A 13,600-nucleotide genomic window follows, 5' to 3' on the forward strand; every position below is an offset into this window, starting at 1 on the left:
TCAAGGTAACACACACTCTTACACATCATGTCACAACACAACTCCTACGTCAATGTCATACTCAAGGTAACACACACTCTTACACAACATGTCACAACAAAACTCCTACGTCAATGTCATACTCAAGGTAACACACACTCTTACACATCATGTCACAACATAACTCCTATGTCATTGTCAAAGGTCAAGTATGAGTATACCTCTGACATTGTTGTTTTTCAGGGTTCCAAAGTTAAGGCCAAGGTCACGGTTGCTATAAATAGAAAATCATCAACCGATTCAGTGTCATCACTCTAGCTACTTCATTTCTTAACAAATTTTGGTGAAAGTTCATACACAGAATACCATGGACATTGTTTTTGTGTTTTAGGGTTGGAAGGTCAAGGCCAACATATTTCATGGTATCAAGATCAAAGTGGTCGTAACTATTTATAGAACATCAAACACTGAAACTAATTTCGCATGGCCGTGGGGGCATTCATGTCTTACAGACATTTTCTAGTTTCTATTTGTGTTACTATATAGCAACACAGGGGTCTTGTAGCTTAAGGTCTTGCCACCCTTCGTAATACACATGTTTTTCTTGTCGTATTTTCGTGTCGTCATTTCCGTATTGCCTAACGGGCATTCCATTACCGTAGTGTAAAAAATAGTAACACCGGGTAAACAATAGTACACGTGCGTGACGATGATATGTCAACACCCAATATCGAGACTTAACTCGGAAATGTGTAATCACGCGTATTCAGAAATAAAGCTTATGATACAAAGACATTAATCAACTCACGGGAAGACACTGACATACGATCAGATGACTGCAAGAATGTCGTATATGAGGCGCATGGGATGCAGACTGATGTGTTTTGTTAACCGACCTCACCTGTGCATATCACGTGCTTACAGTAGTTTACAAGCACGGGGTCGCTACGAGTTTTGTTGTAGAGCAAGTTACGCTCTGTCAGATAAATCATTTCACAAATGCAATAACAATAACTCTGTGAAAATACTGGTTTGGAAAATATCAAGATCCCTATAAAATGCAAGTGCATGTGTGTGCAAGTGATAACGGCATACCATGCGATAGCCTATGGTTACATATGTACCTGACATGTAAATATACTATGCGTAAGTGGGCTATGGAATGATGTCCAAAGTGTACATGATTGAGAGTAATTTTGTTCCATAAAAGAACATTAAATTGACAATTTAATATAGTAATTTAAAATATTTTCGTCCTTTTTGATATAGTAAAGAAAATAACTGTAATTGTATAAATTCTATCCCTCTGCAAAAAGTTCTGATATTTTTTTCAAGGTAGACAACTCTCATAAGGATCAAAATTATTGTAAAATGTAAAATAAATTAATTATAAAGACTTTGTGTATTTGGTTAAATGTTTCATTCTTGTATGAAACTATATGTCCTGTTTGCTTTTAGCTTGTATGTAATAACTTTTATCCATACAGTTTCAATAAAAAAACTCTTTGTGTAACATGTTGTAGATATTTTTGAACAATGCCACATACTCAAAAAATGTGAAAGTGTTAAATTTGACAAAAAACAATTTTCAGTATTTTGTACATCATCTCTATAAAGTTACATAACCATTATGTAAAACTTTCATTGAATTCTGCTGGTTAATTGTGAAAGGGTTGAGCCTCCTCAATATCAAGGACCCCACTGTAAGTCATATTGTGTTTTCGGCCACTGCCAGTACGTTAGTTGAGTCAAAATTATCGATGAGATGGATATTTGACAGAGATTCAGCAGCTGTTGGTGAAATGTTTATGTTATATAGAGTTTGTCACAGCTGTCGGTGAAATGTTTATGTTATATAGAGTTTGTCACAGCTGTCGGTGAAATGTTTATGTTATATAGAGTTTGTCACAGCTGTCGGTGAAATGTTTATGTTATATAGAGTTTGTCACAGCTGTCGGTGAAATGTTTATGTTATATAGAGTTTGTCACAGCTGTCGGTGAAATGTTTATGTTATATAGAGTTTGTCACAGCTGTCGGTGAAATGTTTATGTTATATAGAGTTTGTCACAGCTGTCGGTGAAATGTTTATGTTATATAGAGTTTGTCACAGCTGTCGGTGAAATGTTTATGTTATATAGAGTTTGTCACAGCTGTCGGTGAAATGTTTATGTTATATAGAGTTTGTCACAGCTGTCGGTGAAATGTTTATGTTATATAGAGTTTGTCACAGCTGTCGGTGAAATGTTTATGTTATATAGAGTTTGTCACAGCTGTCGGTGAAATGTTTATGTTATATAGAGTTTGTCACAGCTGTCGGTGAAATGTTTATGTTATATAGAGTTTGTCACAGCTGTCGGTGAAATGTTTATGTTATATAGAGTTTGTCACAGCTGTCGGTGAAATGTTTATGTTATATAGAGTTTGTCACAGCTGTCGGTGAAATGTTTATGTTATATAGAGTTTGTCACAGCTGTCGGTGAAATGTTTATGTTATATAGAGTTTGTCACAGCTGTCGGTGAAATGTTTATGTTATATAGAGTTTGTCACAGCTGTCGGTGAAATGTTTATGTTATATAGAGTTTGTCACAGCTGTCGGTGAAATGTTTATGTTATATAGAGTTTGTCACAGCTGTCGGTGAAATGTTTATGTTATATAGAGTTTGTCACAGCTGTCGGTGAAATGTTTATGTTATATAGAGTTTGTCACAGCTGTCGGTGAAATGTTTATGTTATATAGAGTTTGTCACAGCTGTCGGTGAAATGTTTATGTTATATAGAGTTTGTCACAGCTGTCGGTGAAATGTTTATGTTATATAGAGTTTGTCACAGCTGTCGGTGAAATGTTTATGTTATATAGAGTTTGTCACAGCTGTCGGTGAAATGTTTATGTTATATAGAGTTTGTCACAGCTGTCGGTGAAATGTTTATGTTATATAGAGTTTGTCACAGCTGTCGGTGAAATGTTTATGTTATATAGAGTTTGTCACAGCTGTCGGTGAAATGTTTATGTTATATAGAGTTTGTCACAGCTGTCGGTGAAATGTTTATGTTATATAGAGTTTGTCACAGCTGTCGGTGAAATGTTTATGTTATATAGAGTTTGTCACAGCTGTCGGTGAAATGTTTATGTTATATAGAGTTTGTCACAGCTGTCGGTGAAATGTTTATGTTATATAGAGTTTGTCACAGCTGTCGGTGAAATGTTTATGTTATATAGAGTTTGTCACAGCTGTCGGTGAAATGTTTATGTTATATAGAGTTTGTCACAGCTGTCGGTGAAATGTTTATGTTATATAGAGTTTGTCACAGCTGTCGGTGAAATGTTTATGTTATATAGAGTTTGTCACAGCTGTCGGTGAAATGTTTATGTTATATAGAGTTTGTCACAGCTGTCGGTGAAATGTTTATGTTATATAGAGTTTGTCACAGCTGTCGGTGAAATGTTTATGTTATATAGAGTTTGTCACAGCTGTCGGTGAAATGTTTATGTTATATAGAGTTTGTCACAGCTGTCGGTGAAATGTTTATGTTATATAGAGTTTGTCACAGCTGTCGGTGAAATGTTTATGTTATATAGAGTTTGTCACAGCTGTCGGTGAAATGTTTATGTTATATAGAGTTTGTCACAGCTGTCGGTGAAATGTTTATGTTATATAGAGTTTGTCACAGCTGTCGGTGAAATGTTTATGTTATATAGAGTTTGTCACAGCTGTCGGTGAAATGTTTATGTTATATAGAGTTTGTCACAGCTGTCGGTGAAATGTTTATGTTATATAGAGTTTGTCACAGCTGTCGGTGAAATGTTTATGTTATATAGAGTTTGTCACAGCTGTCGGTGAAATGTTTATGTTATATAGAGTTTGTCACAGCTGTCGGTGAAATGTTTATGTTATATAGAGTTTGTCACAGCTGTCGGTGAAATGTTTATGTTATATAGAGTTTGTCACAGCTGTCGGTGAAATGTTTATGTTATATAGAGTTTGTCACAGCTGTCGGTGAAATGTTTATGTTATATAGAGTTTGTCACAGCTGTCGGTGAAATGTTTATGTTATATAGAGTTTGTCACAGCTGTCGGTGAAATGTTTATGTTATATAGAGTTTGTCACAGCTGTCGGTGAAATGTTTATGTTATATAGAGTTTGTCACAGCTGTCGGTGAAATGTTTATGTTATATAGAGTTTGTCACAGCTGTCGGTGAAATGTTTATGTTATATAGAGTTTGTCACAGCTGTCGGTGAAATGTTTATGTTATATAGAGTTTGTCACAGCTGTCGGTGAAATGTTTATGTTATATAGAGTTTGTCACAGCTGTCGGTGAAATGTTTATGTTATATAGAGTTTGTCACAGCTGTCGGTGAAATGTTTATGTTATATAGAGTTTGTCACAGCTGTCGGTGAAATGTTTATGTTATATAGAGTTTGTCACAGCTGTCGGTGAAATGTTTATGTTATATAGAGTTTGTCACAGCTGTCGGTGAAATGTTTATGTTATATAGAGTTTGTCACAGCTGTCGGTGAAATGTTTATGTTATATAGAGTTTGTCACAGCTGTCGGTGAAATGTTTATGTTATATAGAGTTTGTCACAGCTGTCGGTGAAATGTTTATGTTATATAGAGTTTGTCACAGCTGTCGGTGAAATGTTTATGTTATATAGAGTTTGTCACAGCTGTCGGTGAAATGTTTATGTTATATAGAGTTTGTCACAGCTGTCGGTGAAATGTTTATGTTATATAGAGTTTGTCACAGCTGTCGGTGAAATGTTTATGTTATATAGAGTTTGTCACAGCTGTCGGTGAAATGTTTATGTTATATAGAGTTTGTCACAGCTGTCGGTGAAATGTTTATGTTATATAGAGTTTGTCACAGCTGTCGGTGAAATGTTTATGTTATATAGAGTTTGTCACAGCTGTCGGTGAAATGTTTATGTTATATAGAGTTTGTCACAGCTGTCGGTGAAATGTTTATGTTATATAGAGTTTGTCACAGCTGTCGGTGAAATGTTTATGTTATATAGAGTTTGTCACAGCTGTCGGTGAAATGTTTATGTTATATAGAGTTTGTCACAGCTGTCGGTGAAATGTTTATGTTATATAGAGTTTGTCACAGCTGTCGGTGAAATGTTTATGTTATATAGAGTTTGTCACAGCTGTCGGTGAAATGTTTATGTTATATAGAGTTTGTCACAGCTGTCGGTGAAATGTTTATGTTATATAGAGTTTGTCACAGCTGTCGGTGAAATGTTTATGTTATATAGAGTTTGTCACAGCTGTCGGTGAAATGTTTATGTTATATAGAGTTTGTCACAGCTGTCGGTGAAATGTTTATGTTATATAGAGTTTGTCACAGCTGTCGGTGAAATGTTTATGTTATATAGAGTTTGTCACAGCTGTCGGTGAAATGTTTATGTTATATAGAGTTTGTCACAGCTGTCGGTGAAATGTTTATGTTATATAGAGTTTGTCACAGCTGTCGGTGAAATGTTTATGTTATATAGAGTTTGTCACAGCTGTCGGTGAAATGTTTATGTTATATAGAGTTTGTCACAGCTGTCGGTGAAATGTTTATGTTATATAGAGTTTGTCACAGCTGTCGGTGAAATGTTTATGTTATATAGAGTTTGTCACAGCTGTCGGTGAAATGTTTATGTTATATAGAGTTTGTCACAGCTGTCGGTGAAATGTTTATGTTATATAGAGTTTGTCACAGCTGTCGGTGAAATGTTTATGTTATATAGAGTTTGTCACAGCTGTCGGTGAAATGTTTATGTTATATAGAGTTTGTCACAGCTGTCGGTGAAATGTTTATGTTATATAGAGTTTGTCACAGCTGTCGGTGAAATGTTTATGTTATATAGAGTTTGTCACAGCTGTCGGTGAAATGTTTATGTTATATAGAGTTTGTCACAGCTGTCGGTGAAATGTTTATGTTATATAGAGTTTGTCACAGCTGTCGGTGAAATGTTTATGTTATATAGAGTTTGTCACAGCTGTCGGTGAAATGTTTATGTTATATAGAGTTTGTCACAGCTGTCGGTGAAATGTTTATGTTATATAGAGTTTGTCACAGCTGTCGGTGAAATGTTTATGTTATATAGAGTTTGTCACAGCTGTCGGTGAAATGTTTATGTTATATAGAGTTTGTCACAGCTGTCGGTGAAATGTTTATGTTATATAGAGTTTGTCACAGCTGTCGGTGAAATGTTTATGTTATATAGAGTTTGTCACAGCTGTCGGTGAAATGTTTATGTTATATAGAGTTTGTCACAGCTGTCGGTGAAATGTTTATGTTATATAGAGTTTGTCACAGCTGTCGGTGAAATGTTTATGTTATATAGAGTTTGTCACAGCTGTCGGTGAAATGTTTATGTTATATAGAGTTTGTCACAGCTGTCGGTGAAATGTTTATGTTATATAGAGTTTGTCACAGCTGTCGGTGAAATGTTTATGTTATATAGAGTTTGTCACAGCTGTCGGTGAAATGTTTATGTTATATAGAGTTTGTCACAGCTGTCGGTGAAATGTTTATGTTATATAGAGTTTGTCACAGCTGTCGGTGAAATGTTTATGTTATATAGAGTTTGTCACAGCTGTCGGTGAAATGTTTATGTTATATAGAGTTTGTCACAGCTGTCGGTGAAATGTTTATGTTATATAGAGTTTGTCACAGCTGTCGGTGAAATGTTTATGTTATATAGAGTTTGTCACAGCTGTCGGTGAAATGTTTATGTTATATAGAGTTTGTCACAGCTGTCGGTGAAATGTTTATGTTATATAGAGTTTGTCACAGCTGTCGGTGAAATGTTTATGTTATATAGAGTTTGTCACAGCTGTCGGTGAAATGTTTATGTTATATAGAGTTTGTCACAGCTGTCGGTGAAATGTTTATGTTATATAGAGTTTGTCACAGCTGTCGGTGAAATGTTTATGTTATATAGAGTTTGTCACAGCTGTCGGTGAAATGTTTATGTTATATAGAGTTTGTCACAGCTGTCGGTGAAATGTTTATGTTATATAGAGTTTGTCACAGCTGTCGGTGAAATGTTTATGTTATATAGAGTTTGTCACAGCTGTCGGTGAAATGTTTATGTTATATAGAGTTTGTCACAGCTGTCGGTGAAATGTTTATGTTATATAGAGTTTGTCACAGCTGTCGGTGAAATGTTTATGTTATATAGAGTTTGTCACAGCTGTCGGTGAAATGTTTATGTTATATAGAGTTTGTCACAGCTGTCGGTGAAATGTTTATGTTATATAGAGTTTGTCACAGCTGTCGGTGAAATGTTTATGTTATATAGAGTTTGTCACAGCTGTCGGTGAAATGTTTATGTTATATAGAGTTTGTCACAGCTGTCGGTGAAATGTTTATGTTATATAGAGTTTGTCACAGCTGTCGGTGAAATGTTTATGTTATATAGAGTTTGTCACAGCTGTCGGTGAAATGTTTATGTTATATAGAGTTTGTCACAGCTGTCGGTGAAATGTTTATGTTATATAGAGTTTGTCACAGCTGTCGGTGAAATGTTTATGTTATATAGAGTTTGTCACAGCTGTCGGTGAAATGTTTATGTTATATAGAGTTTGTCACAGCTGTCGGTGAAATGTTTATGTTATATAGAGTTTGTCACAGCTGTCGGTGAAATGTTTATGTTATATAGAGTTTGTCACAGCTGTCGGTGAAATGTTTATGTTATATAGAGTTTGTCACAGCTGTCGGTGAAATGTTTATGTTATATAGAGTTTGTCACAGCTGTCGGTGAAATGTTTATGTTATATAGAGTTTGTCACAGCTGTCGGTGAAATGTTTATGTTATATAGAGTTTGTCACAGCTGTCGGTGAAATGTTTATGTTATATAGAGTTTGTCACAGCTGTCGGTGAAATGTTTATGTTATATAGAGTTTGTCACAGCTGTCGGTGAAATGTTTATGTTATATAGAGTTTGTCACAGCTGTCGGTGAAATGTTTATGTTATATAGAGTTTGTCACAGCTGTCGGTGAAATGTTTATGTTATATAGAGTTTGTCACAGCTGTCGGTGAAATGTTTATGTTATATAGAGTTTGTCACAGCTGTCGGTGAAATGTTTATGTTATATAGAGTTTGTCACAGCTGTCGGTGAAATGTTTATGTTATATAGAGTTTGTCACAGCTGTCGGTGAAATGTTTATGTTATATAGAGTTTGTCACAGCTGTTGGTAAAATATGAATGTTTATATGTTTGACAGAGTTTTGAGCAGCTGTTGATGAGATGTTTGTGTTATATGTTTGACAGAGTTTGGAGCAGTTGTCGGTAAGACTAGTGGATATTAACAGAAGAGTTCCAATACCAAAGGTTGTATATGACCTCGTGTGGGAACACTGTGTACGCCTTGCAAACCGGACGATTGTCGAAGGGTAAGGACTGATGAGACACAACCCATCTCCACCAGATTATTATATACTTTCCCCAAAATTGCCATCAAAAAAATCTATGATGTACAGCTGCCTTATACAAATGTTTACTGCAGTTTCTGCGTCACTGATTTTCTGTGATCAATGGAAATTAGTCCCTAAATAAAAGTAACTGATAGCTGAGCAGTTTTCACTTTATAATGAAAGTTCAGAAAATATCTGAAAACTCCTTAATGAATTCATTACAGGATATAGATTTGAAAGATAGACAGGATAACTCTTCATGTCAAATGTCACCGACATATTTTTACCAAATGTTATTTTTATATGGAAAATTCCTTAATCCTGCTTCAACTTGATCAGACATTATTTTAAGCTTTATGTTTATTTATCCTGTAGGTATGTTTAATTGTTATGTACTGGGATTGTTTTACCTGTAGGTATGTTTAATTGTTATGCATTGGGATTGTTTTACCTGTAGGTATGTTTGATTGTTATGTACTGGGATTGTTTCACCTGTAGGTATGTTTGATTGTTATGCATTGGGATTGTTTTTCCTGTAGGTATGTTTGAATGTTATGTACTGGGGTTGGTTTACCTGTAGGTATGTTTAATTGTTAAGTACTGGGATTGTTTTACCTGTGGGTATGTTTGAATGTTATGTAATGGGATTGTTTTACCTGTAGGGATGTTTGAATGTTATGTACTGGGGTTGGTTTACCTGTAGGTATGTTTAATTGTTAAGTACTGGGATTGTTTTACCTGAAGGTATGTTTGATTGTTATGCATTGGGATTGTTTTTCCTGTAGGTATTTTTGATTGTTATGTACTGGGATTGCTTTACCTGTAGGTATGCTTGATTGTTATGTACTGGGATTGCTTTACCTGTAGGTATGTTTGATTGTTATGTACTGGGATTGTTTTTCCTGTAGGTATGTTTAATTGTTATGTACTGGGATTGTTTTACCTGTAGGTATGTTTGAATGTTATGTACTGGGATTGTTTTACCTGTAGGTATGCTGGTGCTAAAAAGTGCAGTAACGAGGGGAGAGCTTTGATGCAGCTGGATTTCCAACAGTTTCTGTCCAAGCTTGAGACTATCGTAGATCTAAGGTATTTATTTTAGCTATCTATTGCGTTCAGCCATTTAATTATAAAGTTAAGTTTTTATTCCAAGGATTTTCAACAAAAAGCATCCAAATGAAGATGTTGGTTTGATAAGTGTCCTCTGTTACAGACCTATCCCAGAGAGAGATTATGTGGAGGCCTACATCAAAGCTTATTACCTACCAGAGAGTCAGATGGAATCCTGGATACTAGAGCACAAAGTAGGTCGCATTATTACAAGGATTATAAACTTTATTGTTTATTTTACAACAATTATGAAACAAGTTATGTCAACTTACATTATTCACTCTTGGTGGCCCGGATGCTAGCGTTTGGGGGTGGGGGGGAGGCTTAATTTTTTGGGGGAAACCAGATTAACTGCAGAAAACCGATGTGGTTGGGAAGATGACCACATGAGTATTCACATCCAATCAAGGAATCAAACTCCAGCCACCTTGGTGAAAGGCGAGTGCGTTATCCACTGCCCCACCCGACCGCCATTACAAGTAAAACACTACGAGTAGAACATAACTTAGGCCAAAGTGCATAGAAACAGTGTAGGTCAAAGTATAAACATAGGATCAAAGGCCAAAGTTCATAGAAACAGTGTAGGTCAAAGTTAATGAGTATTAGAACACTGTGTACAAATGTAAGTCAATGTATTAACACAGTAGTGTCAAAGGTCATAGAAAACACAATAAAGGTCAACATATTAACACACAGGGTCAAGTTCGTATGAAAAGTAGGTTTAAGTTTAACATTGGGTCAAAGGTCATTTGGAAGGCAGGTAAAACTTGTTGATGTTGAATACTGTAATCATTCTTTAATAGATTGGCCAAAATTACCTATTAAAAGCAATTGAGAAATATGGTCTCGGACAGTATTTTAATTTTAGGTCAAATGGCAGTTTGACCCCAGTGACTTGGACAGATCGTTTTATACATACGTATGATAGATATTTTTTGTGACCCAAGTTTATCTATTTCTTTCATATTCTATCAGGAGTACTCCAACAAGCAGTTGCTGTCCCTCATCAACACAGTCGACCATATCAACAAAAAAGCACGACAGAGGCTTATCGCCATAGTAGAGGAAATGGATCGGCACCGCAGATAACGCCACGCTTCAATGAATGTGTCACTCATTGTAGAAAGTTTATTGTGCTCCGCACATTCCCATTACGAGGGCTAATTTGGTTGTTACATTACGTCATATTCACAGATTTCAATTGCAATGATCCATCAAAACTCAACCAATTCACAATCATTCTCATTCTTTTGTACTTCCTTTCCTGTTTTAAATAATAATACAGTGGATTCTAAGTAAACCAGACTCTGACCAAACCGGATCTAAATCCATCCAAACTTTTTTTGTCCCTGGAAAACTCTTCTTTAACGATAGTAATTAATCTTCTGGCTAATTCAGACTCTGTCTATTCTGCTAACTGGCCTATGCCTTCTAAACACTAGCACAGAGGTTAAATCAACTCTCTATAAATCGGCCTTTTTTCCGTCCCATGCCTTCTAAACACTAGCACAGGGGTTAAATCAACTCTCTATAAACCGGCCTTTTTTCCCCGTCCTATGCCTTCTAAACACTAGCACAGAGGTTAAATCAACTCTCTATAAACCGGCCTTTTTTCCCGTCCCATGCCTTCTAAACACTAGCACAGAAGTTAAATCAACTCCCTATAAACCAGCCTTGTTATACACTAGTAAATCAACTCTCTGTAAACCAGTCTTATTTCTCCGTTCCATGCCTTCAATATACTAGTAAATCTACTCTCAGTAAACCGGTCTTGGGCAGGTTTTTACTGTGCAGTAAGTGGATGAGTCATTGTCACTTTACCACAGTACATTGTAGATAAATTAGGTTAGCACCTGAATGCTTCTTACTTGCAAATTGCAAATATTTCGATTTTTCCATATTTTAAAGATTTAAAGTAGCTCTTTAGGAAGCATCCAAATTACATCCAGTCTTCTAAGTTTTCACCAACATGTTATACAATGTTTTCCATCTTCCACAAATTTGAATTGTCAGACAAGTTGTTAGAAATGAAGAAATTAACAGTAGATTTGTAGATACATGTCTGTCCATATTATCGTGTGATGGCTGAAACTACAGGTCCGTCTGCCTGTCTGTACATACATGTCTGTCCATATTGTCTTGTAATGGCTGAAACTACAGGTCTGTCTGCCTGTCTGTAGATACATGTCTGTCCATATTATCATGCGATGGCTGAAACTACAGATCTGTCTGCCTGTCTGTAACTGTAATGGCTGTAGATACGTTTCTGTCCATATTATCTTGTAATGGCTGAAACTACAAGTCTGTCTGTAACTGTAATGGCTGTAGATACGTCTGTCCATATTATCTTGTGATGGCCGAAACTACAGGTCTTTCTGCCTGTCTGTAACTGTAATGGCTGTAGGTACGTCTGTCCATATTATCTTGTGATGGCTGAAACTACAGGTCTGTCTGCCTGTCTGTAACTGTAATGGCTGTAGATATATGTCTGTCCATATTATCATGTGATGGCTGAAACTACAGGTCTGTCTGCCTGTCTGTAACTGTAATGGCTGTAGATACGTCTGTCCATATTATCTTGTGATGGCTGAAACTACAGATCTATCTGTCTGCCTGTCTGTAACTGTAATGGCTGTAGATATGTGTCTGTCCATATTATCTTGTGATGGCTGAAACAACAGGTCTGTCTGCCTGTCTAACTGTAATGGCTGTAGATATATGTCTGTCCATATTATCATGTGATGGCTGAAACTACAAGTCTGTCTGTTGTAACTGTAATGGCTGTAGATACGTGTCTGTCCAAATTATCTTGTGATGGCTGAAACTACAGGTCTGTCTGCCTGTCTGTAATGGCTGTAAAAACTACAGGTCTGTCTGTAACTGTTAAAGCTGTAGATACATGTCTGTCCATTTTTCTTGTGATGGCTAAAACTACGGGTCTGTCTGCCTGTCTGTAACTGTAATGGCTGTACATACATGTCGGTCTATATTATCCTGTGATGGCTGAAACTACAGGTCTGTCTGCTTCACTGTAACTGTAAAAGCTGTCTATATTAACCTGTGATGGCTGAAAATACAGGGCTGTCTGTCAAGTGTTACATCGGAAATTGTATATAAATGGTACATATTTTACTTCTAAAGACATCTGTGATATAATCAAATGAAATCTTCAATTATGTACTACCAGCCAGGTACATCATACAGAAACCTACAACGTAATCAATTGTTCTAGGCTCTATTCTTAGTCTTTGTTGTGAAGTTGGGGTAGATTTTTATCACCGGTAAGAAATGACCAAATGTTGTTTTTATGGAAATATTGTCTGTTATGTGCACTATACCCGCAAATTTACGGTACATGTGTAAGATATAGTGAAACAATAATCAGCATATCCTAAAATCATACTTTGCTCAGTATACAGATTTCCTGCTACGTAAGTGGACAGACATATAACTGTTAATAGCATTGAGTCTCATCCCAACATTTGGTGCAAGTGGCCCCTAGGTTTGGGTGTGAAAAGATGGATGCATTCACTTTTGAATGTAAACAGTTGCAAAATGTCTGGCTCCCAATGCCTGACAACACCAACCTGTCATATTTCCTTTGTCAGTTTGGCTATAAACTTACACAAATCAAAACTTTTTGTTTTATATACATTTTTTTTTAACAAACCCAAAATTAAATCCCAGAGTAATTGTAAGTACACATGTACAAGTTTTAGCTGAGAAATTCAAGTATTTCTGTCAACTGGAAACAAGGGGTGATAGCATTATTAGTTATATGAGATTGGAGAATGATTTGTACCCATTGTCTGTAAATTGTAATATGTTGAACTTGTTATAATGTTGTTATATGAATTATAGAGCTGTGAAATAAATCAAGATGATAAGAAACTGAACCCATTTATTTGTTTATTTTTATATGATTTTGGGAGAGGACAAAATAATCAGATCAGAAGTTATTTTACATATATCAGATTGTCTCTAAAGATGGAAGAAACAGGTGATACAAATTGAGAAACCATTTACATATCATTTTACAAACTAAAAATTTGTTTGAATTAAGTATGTCTTATGAATTTGCCTCCAATTATGGT

The 13,600-nt window shown here is 35.8% G+C and overlaps 1 protein-coding gene across 4 annotated transcripts in view; it reads left to right on the forward strand.

The window, feature by feature from the left end:
• LOC110441765 (syndetin-like) overlaps window positions 1-12,890 on the forward strand; it is a 32,746-nt gene extending 19,856 nt beyond the window's left edge. The window contains exons 23-27 of one of the 4 annotated variants that reach the window (XR_002461919.1): window positions 8,254-8,375; window positions 9,387-9,485; window positions 9,610-9,700; window positions 10,482-11,807; window positions 11,952-12,890. Coding sequence is in view for 2 of the 4 variants with exons in the window: in XM_021485010.1 (XP_021340685.1) it covers window positions 8,254-8,375; window positions 9,387-9,485; window positions 9,610-9,700; window positions 10,482-10,595 (426 nt within the window). In the remaining 2 variants the exon portion in view is untranslated. Of the gene's footprint in view, window positions 1-5; window positions 390-8,253; window positions 8,376-9,386; window positions 9,486-9,609; window positions 9,701-10,481 lie in introns of those variants that run through there. The other 3 variants (XR_002461920.1, XM_021485010.1, XM_021485011.1) reach the window with 3 other exon arrangements.
• The last annotated feature ends 710 nt before the right edge of the window (window positions 12,891-13,600 follow it).

The sequence above is a fragment of the Mizuhopecten yessoensis genome, unplaced genomic scaffold, assembly GCF_002113885.1.
Source record: "Mizuhopecten yessoensis strain PY_sf001 unplaced genomic scaffold, ASM211388v2 scaffold716123, whole genome shotgun sequence".
NCBI classification, from domain to species: domain Eukaryota; kingdom Metazoa; phylum Mollusca; class Bivalvia; order Pectinida; family Pectinidae; genus Mizuhopecten; species Mizuhopecten yessoensis.